At 37.2% G+C, this 16,285-nt stretch overlaps 1 protein-coding gene across 3 annotated transcripts in view; it reads left to right on the plus strand.

The window, feature by feature from the left end:
- The window catches only part of GYPA (glycophorin A (MNS blood group)), a 37,244-nt gene extending 23,752 nt beyond the window's left edge, over positions 1 to 13,492 (plus strand). For 2 of the 3 annotated variants that reach the window (XM_086704162.1, XM_025922457.2), the window contains 5 exons: positions 365 to 403; positions 3,453 to 3,488; positions 5,322 to 5,407; positions 7,704 to 7,779; positions 11,734 to 13,492. In XM_086704162.1, the coding sequence (XP_086560288.1) occupies positions 365 to 403; positions 3,453 to 3,488; positions 5,322 to 5,407; positions 7,704 to 7,779; positions 11,734 to 11,741 (245 nt within the window). In that variant the 3' untranslated portion in view covers positions 11,742 to 13,492. Of the gene's footprint in view, positions 1 to 364; positions 404 to 3,452; positions 3,489 to 5,321; positions 5,408 to 6,422; positions 6,736 to 7,703; positions 7,780 to 11,733 lie in introns of those variants that run through there. The other variant, XM_025922458.2, reaches the window with a different exon arrangement.
- The last annotated feature ends 2,793 nt before the right edge of the window (positions 13,493 to 16,285 follow it).

Raw genomic sequence — 16,285 nt, forward strand, 5'->3', positions numbered from 1 at the left:
ATGGAAAATACTGTGCAAAAACAGCTTCCAGTCTTTCCCCTCTTTATAAGAATAATACCAATAATAACCAACATGTATTTAAAGCTCATTATGTGCCAAGTACTCTGTTAATGTGTGTACACATACACACACACACACACACACACACTAAACTAATTTAGTCCTTATAATATTTTGAGGCAGGTTTTATCATTTCACACATGAGGAAATAAAGATACATTTTCCTCAGCTGTAAAGCCCTGATGTAGAAATTCCAGAGCTGCCACTGGGAGAGACATGGAATAAATTTTTATTTTACGATATGTTCTGGAGTCCACTCAGTCACCTTATTTCTGATCTTTTTCTTAACTTCTGTTTTATACAGATGTGGTTACCACAGAGGCCTTACCATTCAACATTCATGGTAAGAAAATAAGACAAGAATTTTTAGTTACTATACACCAGTATCTCTCAGATGGGGAACAAAGTTTGTTCATTAATTTGTTTTAATTCAGGTGTAATTAACATATAGTAGGATATTAGTTTCAGGTCTGAAACTAATCACAAGAAGTGATTACTGATCACAAGAAGTGTACTCTTATCCCTTCACCTATTTCACTGTTTGTGGAAATGCAAGCTGGTGTTGCCACTGTGAAAAACGGCATAGAGCTTCCTCAAAAAAATAGAAATCAAAATACCATATGATCCAGCAATTCCACTACTGAATATTTACCCAAAGAAAATCAAAACACTAATTTGAAAATATATGTGCACCCCTATGTTTATTGCAGCATTAATTACAACATCCAAGAAATGGAAGCAACCAGTGTCCATCCATAGGTGAATGGATAAAGAAGATGTAGTATACATACACAATGAAATATTACTCAGCCATAAAAAAGAGTGAAATCTTGACATTTACAACATGAGTGGATTTAGAAGGTATAAGGCTAAGTGAAATAAGTCAGCCAGAGAAAAACAAGTACCATATAATTTTACTCATAGGTGGAATTTAAGAAACAAAAACAAAGAAGAGACAACGAAAAAACAGGTTTTGTTCATATTTTAAAATAGTTACTTTGGAGTCATTGTTCTGATGCAACTCTATCTCATTAGACTTGTCACTGTGGCAAAACTGTGACAAACACTGAGAAACAGAAGCTAAGTAGATGCAATCCCTATTCCAGAGGAGTTCTCACTTCTGGAATACCTGCCAGAAATACTACTGTGGGATAAAAAAAATTAAAACAATCTATCAGAGTGAATAAATGCTGAATGCGACCACAAAATGGTGCACACAGGTAAAAGGGATCTCACGGTGCAGTGGTGAGGATGGTCTGTGGTCAAACCAAGCAGTGTTCAGCTGTCCCAGCTGTTGACCCTGAGTGAATTTCCCTAAGGGGTTTCTGTCCCCTGAATTTTAAAATAGGCCCATAACATTCATCTTACAGTATTTCTCTAAAGATCAAATAAGAAAACGTAGGCAAAATTGCTTCATCCCAAGCCTGACATAGCATAATTGCCTAGTAAATGAGAACTCTTAAGCCAGGCTGAGTGCTGAGAAAAGGGTAGTCAGGTGGCATTCACTATGTCTGGTTATTTTTCTTTTCTTTTCTTTTCTTTTCTTTTCTTTTTTCTTTTCTTTTCTTTTCTTTTCTTTTCTTTTCTTTTCTTGTCTTTTCTTGTCTTTTCTTGTCTTTTCTATTTTCTTTTTTCTTTCCCTTTCTTTCCTTCTTTCCTCTCCTCTCCTCTCCCCTCCCCTCCCCTTCCCTTCCCTTCCATTCTGTTCTCTTTTTTGCAGGCTCCACTCTCAGCATGGAACCTGACCCAGGGCTCAATCTCACGATCAAGAGTTGGATGTTTAACTGACTGAGCCACCCAGACACCCCTCCGGTTATTTTTCTAGGAAAAAGAAGATGACTTCACAAGAGCTGGCTGAATGCAGAAAGGGAAAGTGTCTTTTGCAGGTGGGATTTAGGCAAGATACTCTAGATTTTTTTTCTAAGGCTCAGAAAAAACTTAAGAGTGGCTGCAGGATCATTAGCTAATCAAAACATTGAGAAAATAACACTGAGATAAATGGAAGCAGCAGATTTTAAGAACAGAGACTAGGAGAGGAAAATTAGGCTAAGTGCTTGGAACTAATTATTAGGCTTCTGCATTCAGTGAGACAATCTAATTTTCAAAGTGACTTCAATGTGAAGCCAACATGATGGTGTCAAACTGGAAAGCATTTAAAGGTCAAATATAGACACCCAGTGCTATATGCCCTGAATCCTAAAAATAATGGCTAGCATGGTGGGGGATTGTAAGTGTTCCCATGCATTATCTAATTTTATCTTTGCAGACATCCAGAATTTTATCTTTGCAGAATCCAGAGAGACAGGTGTTATGATCTTCCTTTGCCCAAGAAATTATTAAAGCACAAAGAAATTAAGTAACTTGTCCAAGGTCACACAACTAGTAAAAGAGATTCTTATGACTGAAACCCCATTTGTTTTGCTCCAGAGCTCATACACCAACCACAACCACCAACTATCATGAAGAAAGAGAAGACAAGCCCCAAATAACCTTTAAATATACCTTCTAAGGAATGATCAAATATAACCAAGTCCCTGAGTATGTGACACAATAAGGTATAATGTTATTTGTAACAACTAAATTCAAGAAAATTGTGAGGCTGTAGTAGTCATATGGCTTCATGATTTAAAGTGGCATTGGAGACAGCAGAGAAAGAAATGTAAGATGTGGACTCATCAGGTTAACTCTGGTGGTGCATTAAGGCAACATTACTAGAAACTTCTGCAGATAGGGAATCCGGTGCAACCGTTGATAAAAGCTCAAATGAGACACAGTAAGGATTTGGATCCAGATGGTGACTGTGGTATAAATCTGGAAAACTCATAGCAACATGACCTCTCTTGGGGATGAGCTACAGTTCGTGTGGGGCAATGGCTCACTGTGTCTCCTTTTTCCTCACCATTTTTACATATTTTTGAAAATGCACTGCTTTTGATATAAGTCGATAAGTGCTTGAAAGTAGATACTGAAATTACTACTGTTAATATTGACACATTACTTCATAAATTTTACTAGCTAACTGCTTCAGATTGAATAGTAGCAGGGCCCCTGGGTGGCTCAGACGGTTAAGCGTTGGACTTCAGCTCAGGTCACAATCTGGCAGTTCGTGAATTCAAGCCCTGGATCAGCCTCTGTGCTGACAGCTCAGAGCCTGGAGTCTGGTTCAGATTCTGTGTCTCCCTCTATCTCTGCCCCTCCTCTGCTCACTCTCTCTCTCTCTCTCTCTCTCTCTCTCAAAAATAGTAAACATTAAAAACAATTTTAAAAAATTTAACAGTGGCTGCAAAACACAGTTAATAAAAAGAAACCCACTCAACAATCTAATTCCAATATGGAATTGTAAAGACACACTCTATGTATTCTGACTTTATTTTGAAATTTTCTTTTTTTAGGAGACGGACTACTTGAACACATTTTTTCTGCGGGAGGTATGTTAACAGTTGGTGTAGAATAATAATAATTTCATCTTAAACTATTGATTTAAGATCAACTAGACACATTACTAGTTGCGATTGCCTAAGAAAATAAAAAGCATCAATTTTTTAAAATAAATGTTTATTCAAAAAAACATGAGGAGGGGAGGGGCAGAGAGAGAGGAGGACAGAGGATCCAAAGCAGGCTCCATGCTGAAAGCAGCAAGCCCAATGCAGGGCTCAAATTCATGAACCATGCGATCATGACCTAAACTGAAGTCAGACACTCAACCAACTAAGCCACCCAGGTGCCCCAAAAAGCATCAATTTTTTTTTTAATTTTTTTTTAACGTTTATTTATTTTTGAGACAGAGAGAGACAGAGCATGAACGGGGGAGGGGCAGAGAGAGAGGGAGACACAGAACCGGAAGCAGGCTCCAGGCTCTGGGCCATCAGCCCAGAGCCCGACGCAGGGCTCGAACTCACGGACCGTGAGATCGTGACCTGAGCTGAAATCGGACGCTTAACCGACTGAGCCACCCAGGTGCCCCCAAAAAGCATCAATTTTTAAATCAGAAGAGCATATGTTGTTAACTCTCATCATACAAAACTGTAAAGGCAAACAACATATGCTCTTTTTAAAATTAAAATATGCATTTCTTATTTTCCTAAACATTTTGGAACTAGCAATACATAATCTGATATTAATTTTTCTTTTAATTTAGATATTTTAGCCTTCTAACCAACCATGGGTACTTGAGCAAAGTCTCATAAGAGCTTATAAAACAATTGAACTTCCTTGTTTCCTACTTGTAAAGCAAGCAAGGAGCTTAAAATCATCTGATTAATTGGCACCACATCAAGAATAAACATAGACCATTTATATCTCAATCCTGATTTATTTTGGGGCCTACGCTACCACTTTGGGGTTATCCTCCCAACCCTCTATGACTGGAGGACCGTCACCCCCACTTCTTAGGTGCTGCTGTGGACCTGGCTTTAGTTGATTCATGTGCTCCTTCACTATTCTGCATTTCTCAGCCTCCCTTCACACTTGGCCTGTATCCCTACTTCGCACAAGAAAAATGGATGGTAGAACCGAATCCCTATTCATGAATTAAAGCTAAATAGACAGGAAGCTGGACAACACCAGGGACAGGAAAAAACACTTTTACCTTTTTTTCAATCAATAATAAGTCTTTTAAGTATAAATTAGCCAAATAGATATGCCATTTTACTTCTATGTCTTGCCTTCAGTTTTATTTACCTCATTTGAAAGCAGTACAAATATGAATGAATACGCAAGAAGCTGTAACTTCAATTGTGTTTCATTCTCAACAAGTAAAAGATTTGAAAAATATTTTTAGCATATTTACAATGTCATATAGTTTGTCTATTACATTAGAAATATACTAATCAGTGTGCACATTATATATTATATTAGCATATAGTATAGTTTAGGAATTGTTTTCTCTCATAACTTTGAAACTATGAAAGAGTTTGTGGGGTTTTTCCATATCAAGGTAGAATGTCCACATAGCTCTTATCCATAATTATGCCTGTGAGGTCCTGTAGAACAATGGAGGTGAGTTGGAACTCTTGAGTCTTGGTTGTCATTAGATGTGTGACCTTGGACAAAGACTTTAGCACTCAAAGTTCCAGTCTCCCACATGGTTACTGTGGAAACCTAATCTTCTAAAATATAAGATATACTTAAAAGTATATTAATATATTTTCTGTAAAAACGCAAAGTGATACTACCATGATTTTACCTGTTTTATTTTTCAGTTGCTTTGTCGTAGCTTATTGCATATTTTTGCAATTTTCTGCTCTCTTTTTCTCCCACAGAGATAACAGGGATTGTGTATGCAGTAATGGCTGGTATCATCGGAACTATCCTCTCAATTGCCTTCTGTATTAAACGACTAACAAAGGTGAGATTCAGTTTTTAATTTTGCTATAAGTGCGCTTCCTCTGAGTGCAATTCAAGTCAAAGAGAAACAAAATTTCATTCCATCTTTTTCAACTGGACACTTTTTTTTTTTTTTTTGCATTTGCCTTATAGAGGAAGCTGAAATATAAAACTATCCTCCATTTCCCAATGAAAAATTTTATAAAGTTTTGTCTCACTTGACTTAATATACTTTGATGCATAGAGATGAAAGAGTCATATTTCTAATTGTAGTATATACTTTAACTTGTGTGTGCAAAATATTTAAAATAACATGATATATTTACATATGTTTAACACTTTTGCTGGTTTTCATTGTCATATTTCTTTATACAAATTTTTCAAACTCCATCTATGTGTTTTCCAGCATGAGTGACTTTCTTTTCTTCATCACAAAAGCTAACTTTATGTCCATATGATACAGCATTCCAAAGCACATAACCTTTACTATAACTTTCTATTTAAGATGTTAAAAAAAATTTTTTTAATGTTTATTTACCTTTGAGACAGAGAAAGACAGAGTGTGAGCAGGGAAGTGGTAGAGAGAGAGGGAGACACAAAATCCGAAGCAGGCTCCAGGCTCTGAGCTGTCAGCACAGAGCCCAACTCGGGGCTTGAATTCACGAGCCGTGAGATCATGACCTGAGCAGAAGTCAGCCACCCAATGGACTGAGCCACCCAGGGGCCCCTTCTATTTAAGATGTTTAAGATACATTTGTGTGTGTCTATGATGCTATAATTAGAACTGTGATCATTAAAGACCTAGTCACAAAAGAATGGTACGGTTGAGTTCTCATTCATCCTCTGCTCTTGATCTCTGTGATCTCCACACCATAACCACTATATATATTTTTTAAAAAGGCTTATTTAGAAGGGTTACAACATTGCTATGACAGGGGTGTAACAAGACTGATAGTAAATTCACATTAAGTTCCTTTGCCTTTTTCTTTTTTTCTTTTTTTTCTAATGTTTATTTATTTATTTATTTTCTCTGCGAGAGTGAGAGAGCCAAAGTGTGAGCAGGAGAAGGGCAGAGAGAAGAGCAGGAGACACAGAATCTGAAGCTCCAGGCTCTGAGCTGTCAGCATGGAGCCAGACGCAGGGCTCGAACCCACAAACGGCAAGCTCATGACCTGAGCCAAGTTGGACACTTAACCGACTGGGCCACCCAGGCACCCCTGCCTTTTTCTTTTTTAAGGACTTCTATTAGGTGACTTCTGTAATGATCCAAACCTATGATGGATTATAAACACTCCATGTAAATGTATCTTGTCTAAATAATACTTCTTAATAAAAGTAATTGAGAGTGCCTGTTGTAATGTGAGAAATTTTGTAAAGACTTGAATGCAAGATGACTCCTCTTGTCTGCAGGATAAATATTGGGAGAAAATCATCTCCTTGTATTTGGGCATATATGGCAAAATGAATTGTCTTCTCTCTTGGCTGGCGATCTAAAACCTAAAAAAAAATCAATAAAATACTTAGTTGGCAAAATTCAGAGAAAATATTCTATTTGTATATAGAAAACTTGGATCATGTCCATTATGCTAAGAGACCTTACTTCTTTTTTGTTTTTAATCTGAGAAAGAGAGGATGAGAATCTCAAGCAAGCTCCACACTCTGCAGAGCCCGATGCAGGGCTGGATCCCACGACCCTGGGATCATGACCTGGGACAAAATTAAGAGTCTGACCCTCAACCAACTAAGCCACCCAGGGGCTCCCTTACCTCTTTTTAAAAAAATTTCCATTTTAGCTTTTCATTACAGCATGGAAATATGAGAGTCAATGTTTGGGGTAATAATTCACCTATGGAAACATCAAATACTATTTAGAAAGACAAATACAAATTGAAATCAAAGTTTGTAGATATCTATGAAACCATAAATTCTTCCAAAAGTAACCTCTACAACGCACATATTAATCAAAAGGAAACAAACTTCAGTCCCAAAAAATATTTTAAAAAAATTTGTTAATGTTTATTTATTTTTGAGAGAGAAAGAGAAGCGCAAGCAGGGGAGGGGCAGAGAGAGAGGGAGACAAAGAATCCGAAGCAGGCTCCAGGCTCTGAGCTGTCAGCACAGAGCCCGACGCAGAGCCCTACATGAGGCTCGAACTCATGGACGTCGAGTTCATGACCTGAGCCAAAGTCAGGAGCTTAACCGATTGAGCTACCCAGGAGCCCCACCCCCCAAAATATTTTTAACTTGAGGCATTTTCTTTATAAGGTCTTAACTTTAGAAAATTGTGGCATTAATATTTATCTGGTTTTTATTCATAGAAAACTCCATCTCCCGTGCAAACTGCACAACCAGAGGACGCAGATCCTGAAAGTTCTGTAGAAACAAGAAATCCAGGTTGGTGCTAATATTCTTAATGCCTTCTGCGTTTTGGTGAGGGAAAAAATTAGTTACTTCTGATTTGGGAGAGGTGTGCCCAAGTAAGATTCATTTGTATTCTATTTTATCGATGCTACTTCTGTGAGATTTTTTTATGTAAACATTTGTCTTCAGCATAATGAAATTATCCCTTAGGCACAAAGTATTTAAAAAAAAAAAAAAAAAGGTAAAACAGGGGCACCTGGGTGGTTCAGTTGGCTAAGCGTCTGACTTTTGATTTCAGCTCAGGTCATAATCTCACGGTTGCTCAGGTGGAGCCCCGAGTTGGGCTCTGCACTGCCGGTGGGAAGCCTGCTTGGGATTCTCTCTCTCTCCCTCTCTCTTTGACCCTCCCCCACTTCCGCTTGTGTTCTCTCTCTCTCTCTCTCAAAATAAATAAATAACATTTTAAAAAACAAGATAAAACACATACTATAACTAAAAGCAAAATTTAAGATCTTCTGTATACTTTTCATTTTCCAAACTACAAAGTTATATCTAGGAGGCCCTATAGAGGATACAATTTAATAACCCCTGATCTGCAGCCAGACGTGGGTTTGAATCCATACTCCCAACACTTACTAGCTACGTAACCATGAAGAAGCTACTAATATGGAGATAATGGTAGTTAATGTGGAGATAATTTAATAATGACATAATGATAATGTCGACCTCATGGAATTTTACGAGGATTAAATGAGCTATAACAAGTAAAGCATTGAGAACAGTTCTTGGCCATAGTAAGTGCTCATGCCTGTTAGCTCTAATAAGTAATGTAGGCTCCATGAGCAAATGACCTCCTCTACACAACTGGCTAGTCACGTGGCCCCCTGTTTTTCCACTTGCAGGTGCTATGTAGATACACATAGCACATGTGGAAAACTGCAGGTCAATTTTTTTCACAAAGAACATATTTTTTTTTTTTTAAGAGAGAGATATCACCTGAGCAGGAAAGAGGGGCAGAGGGAGAGAGAATCTTTAGCAGGTTCCATGTTCAGCACAGAGCCCCGTGCAGGGCTCGATCCCAAGACCCTGAGATCACGACCTGAGCCAAAATCAAGAGTCAAATGCTAAATTGACTGAGCCACCCAGGTACCCCTACATAGAACAGTATTAACCCACACAGTGGTTTTTTAAAACAGCATTCATTGCCAACTTTAAAAAGTGGGAGATTTGTACATTAAAAAACATCCAAATATTAATGCTCCCTTACAGAAAAAAATATAAACTGTAACAATGCTGGAGCCTCTATACCAGCATGAGAGCAATTAATTCATAAGAGCCGAGGAGTGCTTGCAGCCTGAGCTATTGGTTTAAATACCAAGCCAATTTCATTTATTTTTTTCATTATGGCCTCTTGTATAACCTCTATAATTAAGTGCATAGTTCCTATTAAATGTTGCCTGAAGCATAAACCCAAGCGATGTCTATTTTGGGAGATGTCCACCAAGAACAAATCTCTGTGAAATGGGCTTTAAGACTCGAGCAAAGAGGACCTGACTCTGCCTTCTGCAAAACTGACTGGGGTTTTTCCATAATTATAAAAAATTACGACAGAACTGAAGACCTGTAAATTTTTGGATTCTAGTTTTAACCTGGGACCAAGCACCTATCTTCAAAGGCCTTGCTAGGTTTCCTAGACTTTGGAGTGAGGAAAGGAAGTTTTAAAGATTTGCTCCAGCTACATAACCTATAAGCAGGACTTGCCTTGTCAGGTTATCTTGTGGATTGCTCTTAAAGATTAACCATGGTTGTCACGTAATTACTTAGTCCCAGGAAGGTCATGCTATGTAGAGTAAATGGCATATACAGGAGGCACCGAGGTGGCTCAGTCGGTTAAGCATCCAACTTTAGCTCAGGTCATGATGTCACACATGGTTCATGAGTTCAAGTCCTGCATCAGGCTCTGGGCTGTCAGTTCAGAGCCTGGAGCTTGCTTCGGATTCTGTGTCTCCTTCTCTCTCTCTCTGTCCCTCCCCCGCTTGTGCTCTGTCTCTGTCTCCTTCAAAAGTAAATAAATAAACATTTAAAAATTTTTTAAATGGCATATACAAAGTTCTCAGCTAAAAGGATTAATAAAACCCAATCTGCCTATACTTAACAAAGTTTTCAGTCATGTGCCAGATTTACTTAATTTACTTAGGCTACCTTGTTATAAAACTTGCAGGTGGAACTAACATGTGTATTTTTTAATCTACATTGTGCATGGTTTCAAAAAAATGTTTCGATGCTATTTCTAAAATGGAGCAATTACCACCCAAAGCCTAATTTTGTTTGTTACTCTATTGCTATATGCTTTTAACTACTGATATATTTTGGTGACAAATTTAGTGTTTAGCATTTCCTCTGCCATTTCTTCCTATACAATATTGAGTCTCTCTGTACAATAGTCTGCAAAAGTTTGGGACAATTTAATCCACCAAAGCACATTAAAATACCATTGTTAGTTTAAGTGTAACAAATATTTACCAAATGCTTACTGTGGGCTAGGCACCACACTTAATTAGATTTACCAGTTAATGTCTCTATCCTTTAGAAGCTGAGAATCTAGTGAAAGGTGGTCATTGTAGTGAACAAATTTTAAGGTATTAGGGGCAATACCATCTAAAGAGACTGGAGCAGGTAGCAGAGGCTTCTGGAGACAGAATCACCTGGGGCCCATCTTAAAAGAGAGATGAACATTACCCAGGGCAAGATAAGGCAGTTCCAGGCTGAAGGACAATATGACAAAAGGCATGGAAGAAGACAGAATATGCTGTACTCAAGGAATTATGTGCATTTCTATATTAGCAAGATTAATGCTTTGGTTCTCAATTCATGTCTCAAATATATGGAAAGACAGTGAAAAGAACCAGTGGCAAGTCAGATGAGCCAAATTTCAGGCTTCTTTTATTTCCCCCTATTTGTGCAAATGAGGTTATTAAATGTGTCTTAGTAAGTTAGTGAAATGGGTTATAAAATCTGATCCATCTCACAGGAAACATTGGGAAACACACATAATTATTAAAAAATGTTTTAGTCCTGTTTTCATAGAATCCTGCTACAAAGAAATGTACAAGTCAAAGGCAATAAGAGACGGTAGAGTGACAATGCCTTCTTAACAAGAACTAGAAATGTTAGAGTGTAAAGTATGAACTGCTTTACCCCCCTTGAACTTGCACATTGTTTATGCCTGGTGGGGAAGGAGAATAAGTGAGTCGGAGTTCGCTGTCCATGGTGGTGGGCGCATGTGACTCCATCAGCTCATTTCTCACGGGAAAATGTTTGGGATACACAGTTCCCATTATACCCAAATAGAAGAAAACTGTGGAAAACACTCTGTTTTAATAAGAGCAAAACTCTTCTCATCCATTTAACACACTCTCCAGCAGTAACATAAATCCAACTTTCTAGCCAAGAAAGGTGGAGGGTCAGATTTGATGAAGGAGACCAATCCAACATCCTTTTCCCATGTGGTAGTATCAGAGAGAAATTTAGCAATGAGTTGTTGTACAGACTTCTTCTTGTTTATGTCCAAAGAAAAAAGTTATTCTCAAGAGAGATTATAGACTAGGGAGGTTGCTTTAGATTCAAACACATATGTGTTAATTCAACTCACTTATCATTTGCTGCCTTCCCACTGTACTCGGCTCCTACACAAGTTCTGTATTAGTTTCTCATCTCTGTAGAAATTAGGAGCAGAGTAATTACGTTTGTGCCTTATCTAAGGCTTTTGGAATAGATTTTCTAAAAAATTCTCTCTTTCTCTACATATTATTCTAATAGTGCTAATCTGAAAGAAAATTCCTTTCATTCCCTAATAATTATGTTCAAGAACAACTCTGTGAGAATGTAGAATTCTAAAGTATATTTTATGTATTCATTTCCTATTGTGCTTAAATATAACTATGCCCCATACTACTGCTTTTTTTCCCCTCTATAATCCTTCTACAGAACAGTAATTCATGAGAATCTGCTCATCAAGCCAGATTTTGGAAGAAGTCAAAGACACAAGACTTCAGTCAAGTGAAAAATGAATGTGTGAATTACACACTCCAATATAGCGTATACCTTCCTAAGCTGTACGTACTTCAGGATGAAAATTTCATTGTAATGAGTCCAGTGACTCAGTGATGGAAAATGTCTGTATTCATTAGGTGTCTATTTCAAAATGTAGAACAAATATTTTCTTTCATGCTTGCCTTTGTGTGTTAGCATTATTTTTATAATTAATTGATTTGGAATTCTGATCCCCAAACTTTGGTTGGCTTCATCCGCAGTTATTTACAAGTGATTTATTCTATTTTATTATACTTTAATGATCGTGCTGTCGAATGAAAGGCTTGTCACATCTAGATGAAATCTAAGTTCTCATTCCAAACTTCTGCATCTTGTCATTGTTTTACATATAGTAAGGGACCTGAAATCCTAATATTTCCCTCATTGCAAGATAGGGGATTACACTGATGATGATGATGATGATATTTTAGTCACATGAGTAAACCTTGTGTTTGGAGATGCCTTCCATACACACATGCATAAAATCATGAGTTATATGTAACGTAGATATAGATGTATAAAATGACATTCACATTCCTTCTCTCATACATAAAACAACACAAAAAGTTTCTCCCATGTTAAAAGGAAGCTTCATGTGTGTAAATGACCTATTTAAAAGAGTTTGTCTGACAGTCGAGCATTAACTCTTTCAGGGCACTGACAGATGCATTGTGTTCCACTGGAAGAGTTATTTATGTAAGAGGTCACAGTGTCCTGACAAAGAAAGGAATTAATGACTTTACCTTGCAGAGTTAATAACCCTATAAATTCAGTAAGATGTGCCAATTTGACAAGCAGGTGAATATTTTAATAATTTGTGCTGTGTTCTCAATTGAATTCTTTAATCCATCCAGTCCCACATTCTCTTCTTAATAAAGCTTTGGAAATTAGCTTAAATAATCCAAAGGAAATTTCTAGACATGAGACTAAGGCTTTGTAACTACATAGCTCTCACTCATTTATAGTAAAATTTAAAAGGCAATATAAAAACAAAGAAGTGCCCTCCTGTGATATTCTATTTCCAAATTACTACAAATCCATACGGCTTTTCATTGTGATAGTTAAGTAAATAATATTATGTACACATTTGGGCTTGGCAGCTTACATTTTTTTTTAAATAAATTACGAAATCTAAATCTTAACATACACATTTTTTCTGAGAGTGTTACTTTGTTAAATTGATCATTCAGCTGAAAAGAAGAATAGGATATTTCTGTTAGTATGTATTTTTTAAGGTAGTTTTAACAGTATTATTGGGTTAATTTAATCAAAGGAATGACTCAAGCACCAAGGCAATTTTTTTATTCATTTTTTTGCACGAAGGCAATTTTAAATGTACTTTTTCCAATAAAAATAAAATGTTGAACCAAGAGAGAACAGACTAGGTTTGTTGCTAACGCAATTTACGAGTCAAAGACAAGAGACTAGAGTGACTGTACCATCTCAGCAAGAGCAAGAGAATTCAGAGAATAATGAAAGTATGAATTGCTTTACACTCCTGGAACTTTTCCAGTTAATTTCTCTGTACTTCGATCTGTGGACTTTTCACATTTCAATTTAATGTTTGTAGGAAGAAATTACCTTTACTCTCTTCATGTTGTTATAATTAAACCAGCCTATAATGATAGTAAAGAAATCTTACCTTGGAAGCCAACATGAATGGTTTATATTGAATTTCTTAAAATTGAGACTAGAATCAGGGGTGGGAGTGATGCTGATTAGAAAATTCTATCCTCCAGGCCTGGGTATTTGCCCATGTAGGTGTGAGCAGAGGGGCCATGCAAAGGGAAAAGAATGGAGAAAGGTGAGACACTTGCGAAGAACATGGGGAACCGAGGAATGCCATGGTGTAAGGGCTATTTTAGTGATATTCATATACAGTAGTGGAGCAAGAGCCTTCTGGTTTATTCTAAGCATTTGTCTTATCAAATGTAGCACATTTCTCATAAGAAACTCCTAAGAGCCACATGTCATCCAAGCAAAAATCAATACAAATTCTACCCAAAATCATGCATGAACCTGTTCTTGTGTCAACAGGTATCTATCTAAGCTTATGCCCTCAGCTCTGTTCAGCTAGAATATGTGCACTGGCAACTAACTGGTAACCCACTTTCAGTCTCTAGAATGAAACATGTGGTCTGAATTCTCACAGCACCTGTGCATCTTGCGTTGCATTTACTATGATCTAAATTCTATCCCCTACTTAACTGAGATCCCTTGGGAGCAGGGACTTTAATTCATTTTTGTAACTCCTGTGAGGCCTGAAAAAATGTGCTCTTATTCCATGATGCTTTTCTTAATATTTAAAATGACATTATTCGTAGCGATAGAAAGGCTTAGTCTGGCATGGTATGGAAAGAGAATCAATTTTGGATCCAGAGTTTGAACCCTTGCTTGTTTATTCACATAACTTCAGTTTCCTTACCTGTAATGGGAGGATAAGAATAACCACCTTGAGGGGCACCTGGGTGGCTTGGTCAGTTGGGCATCTGACTTTGGCTCAGGTCACAATCTCATGGTTCATGGGTTCGAGCCCCGCATTGGGCTCTGTGCTGACAGCTCAGAGCCTGGATCCTGCTTCGGATTCTGTGTCTCCCTCGCTCTCTGCCCCTCCCCTGCTCGCACTCTCTCTCAAAAATAAAGATAAAAAAAGAAAAGAATAACTACCTTGCAAAAATGCCTTGACATTTGTGTGAAATGAGGTATGTAGGGTGTGCTCAGCACCAAGGAGGTGCTCAATAAAAAGGCAGCTCTGATTAACATCACCTGTGACAAAGTCTTCCTTACTTGCTATCCACAAAGCAGCATAGAGTTCTAGAGACAATCCTCTTTAAATGCCCTGAGAAATATGTACCTTTTAAAGTCTGTTCCTATGTTTCTTTTTGCCATCTCAGTTTTTTGTTGTGAAAAACAGGAAAGGTAGTATTTCTTATCCTTTGTCACTGGAATGTTACAATATGTGTTTTCACTGATTAGATGTACAAAACGAAATCAGTTGCCTTTTACAATTTCAGTTCTCCTAAATAGCTTTGAAGTGTTACTTGGGATTAAATTGAAAAAAGTAGGTTTGTTTTGAAGACAATAGAGTTAGAAAAACTGGATCTCAATGATAAAAGGAAGTAGTGATCAACTAATTTTCCTCATGTTTTAGATATCCGTCACACTCACTCACCGTAGGTTTTGTAATTGGAAAAAAACCCTTCCCCTCTCATAATTCTGACTTGCTTTCTTTCCTTTCTTAGAGAATTAGATGGAAAGCATATGGAGACTCAGAGTGTTATGAAAAATATTCTTACCATTTGTACTTAACAGCTAATAACGGAACCACCCTACAAGTTAAGTGTTGCACAACTCTTAAGTGCCAGTTATAGTGCATACAATTTACCAGGAAAAAAATTTCCTCAAAGTAAGAAGTCACTACTTTTTAGATATTAAATGACTATTAAACAGACAGAAGCATAGCCATTCTTTTCAGAATTACTCATTCTATTGACTTTTAAACCCAGAAAGTTTTGATCATTTTGACATATTCTCTTTGAAAAGAGAATTCTCTTTTCTAATTCCAGGTGCTTTCTAGATCCATAAACCTTCCTAAACTGTCTCTTCTCCTTAAATGACATGGTTGTGATTATAACAATGATTTGTTTCACTTTCCTGCCTGCATAAATGTGAACACTGGCATTATATATCTTAGATTGTAAGGTCTTAGCAGAAACAAGATTGATTTTTTTTTCTTTTTTCTTACCACAGCACCGTAGTACAATTATGCATTCAATAAATATTTTACCATTTGAGTTTATTTTCAGGACACCTGGGTGGCTCAGTGGGTTAAGTGTCCAACTTCAGGTCAGGTCATGATCTCATAGTTTGTGGGTTCGAGCCCCATATCAGACTCTGTGCTGACAGCTCAGAGCCTGGAGCCTGCTTCGGATTGTGTGACTCTCTCTTTCTCTGCCCCTCCCCCACTCATATTCTGTCTTTCAAAAATTAATAAACGTTAAATAAATAAATAAATAAAATTTATTTGAAACACAAACTTCATGGATAATGATACCTTAACATAACATTTACTGAGCATTTGCCATATGTCAAACTGCTTGAAATGCTTAATGTGACCTTCACAAAACCTTTAAGACAGGCATTAGTTTATTCTTGAAAAGGTAGATGACAGTATGTTTTCCCCTAAAAAAAAAAAAAAAACAGGTACATAAACTAATAAGTTCGGAAAAAATGTTCAGGGATACTTAATAGCTTCTTTTTCTTTGTTGTTAAGCGGCGCTAGTGAAACCAACATTGCAGGGTCCTGCTGAATATCTCTAAGCCAGAGTTCTATTTTAAACCTGAACACCAGCGATACCTTGGTATTGCACGATGGTTCATATCTCATGAAACATATTTTTGGGTGTGCTCAAAACGTTCTGTGACTCTGCAAAACTCGTCCTTGAAA

This window comes from Puma concolor, chromosome B1, assembly GCF_028749965.1.
Source record: "Puma concolor isolate L17-30 chromosome B1, mPumCon1.1.hap2, whole genome shotgun sequence".
Taxonomy (NCBI): domain Eukaryota; kingdom Metazoa; phylum Chordata; class Mammalia; order Carnivora; family Felidae; genus Puma; species Puma concolor.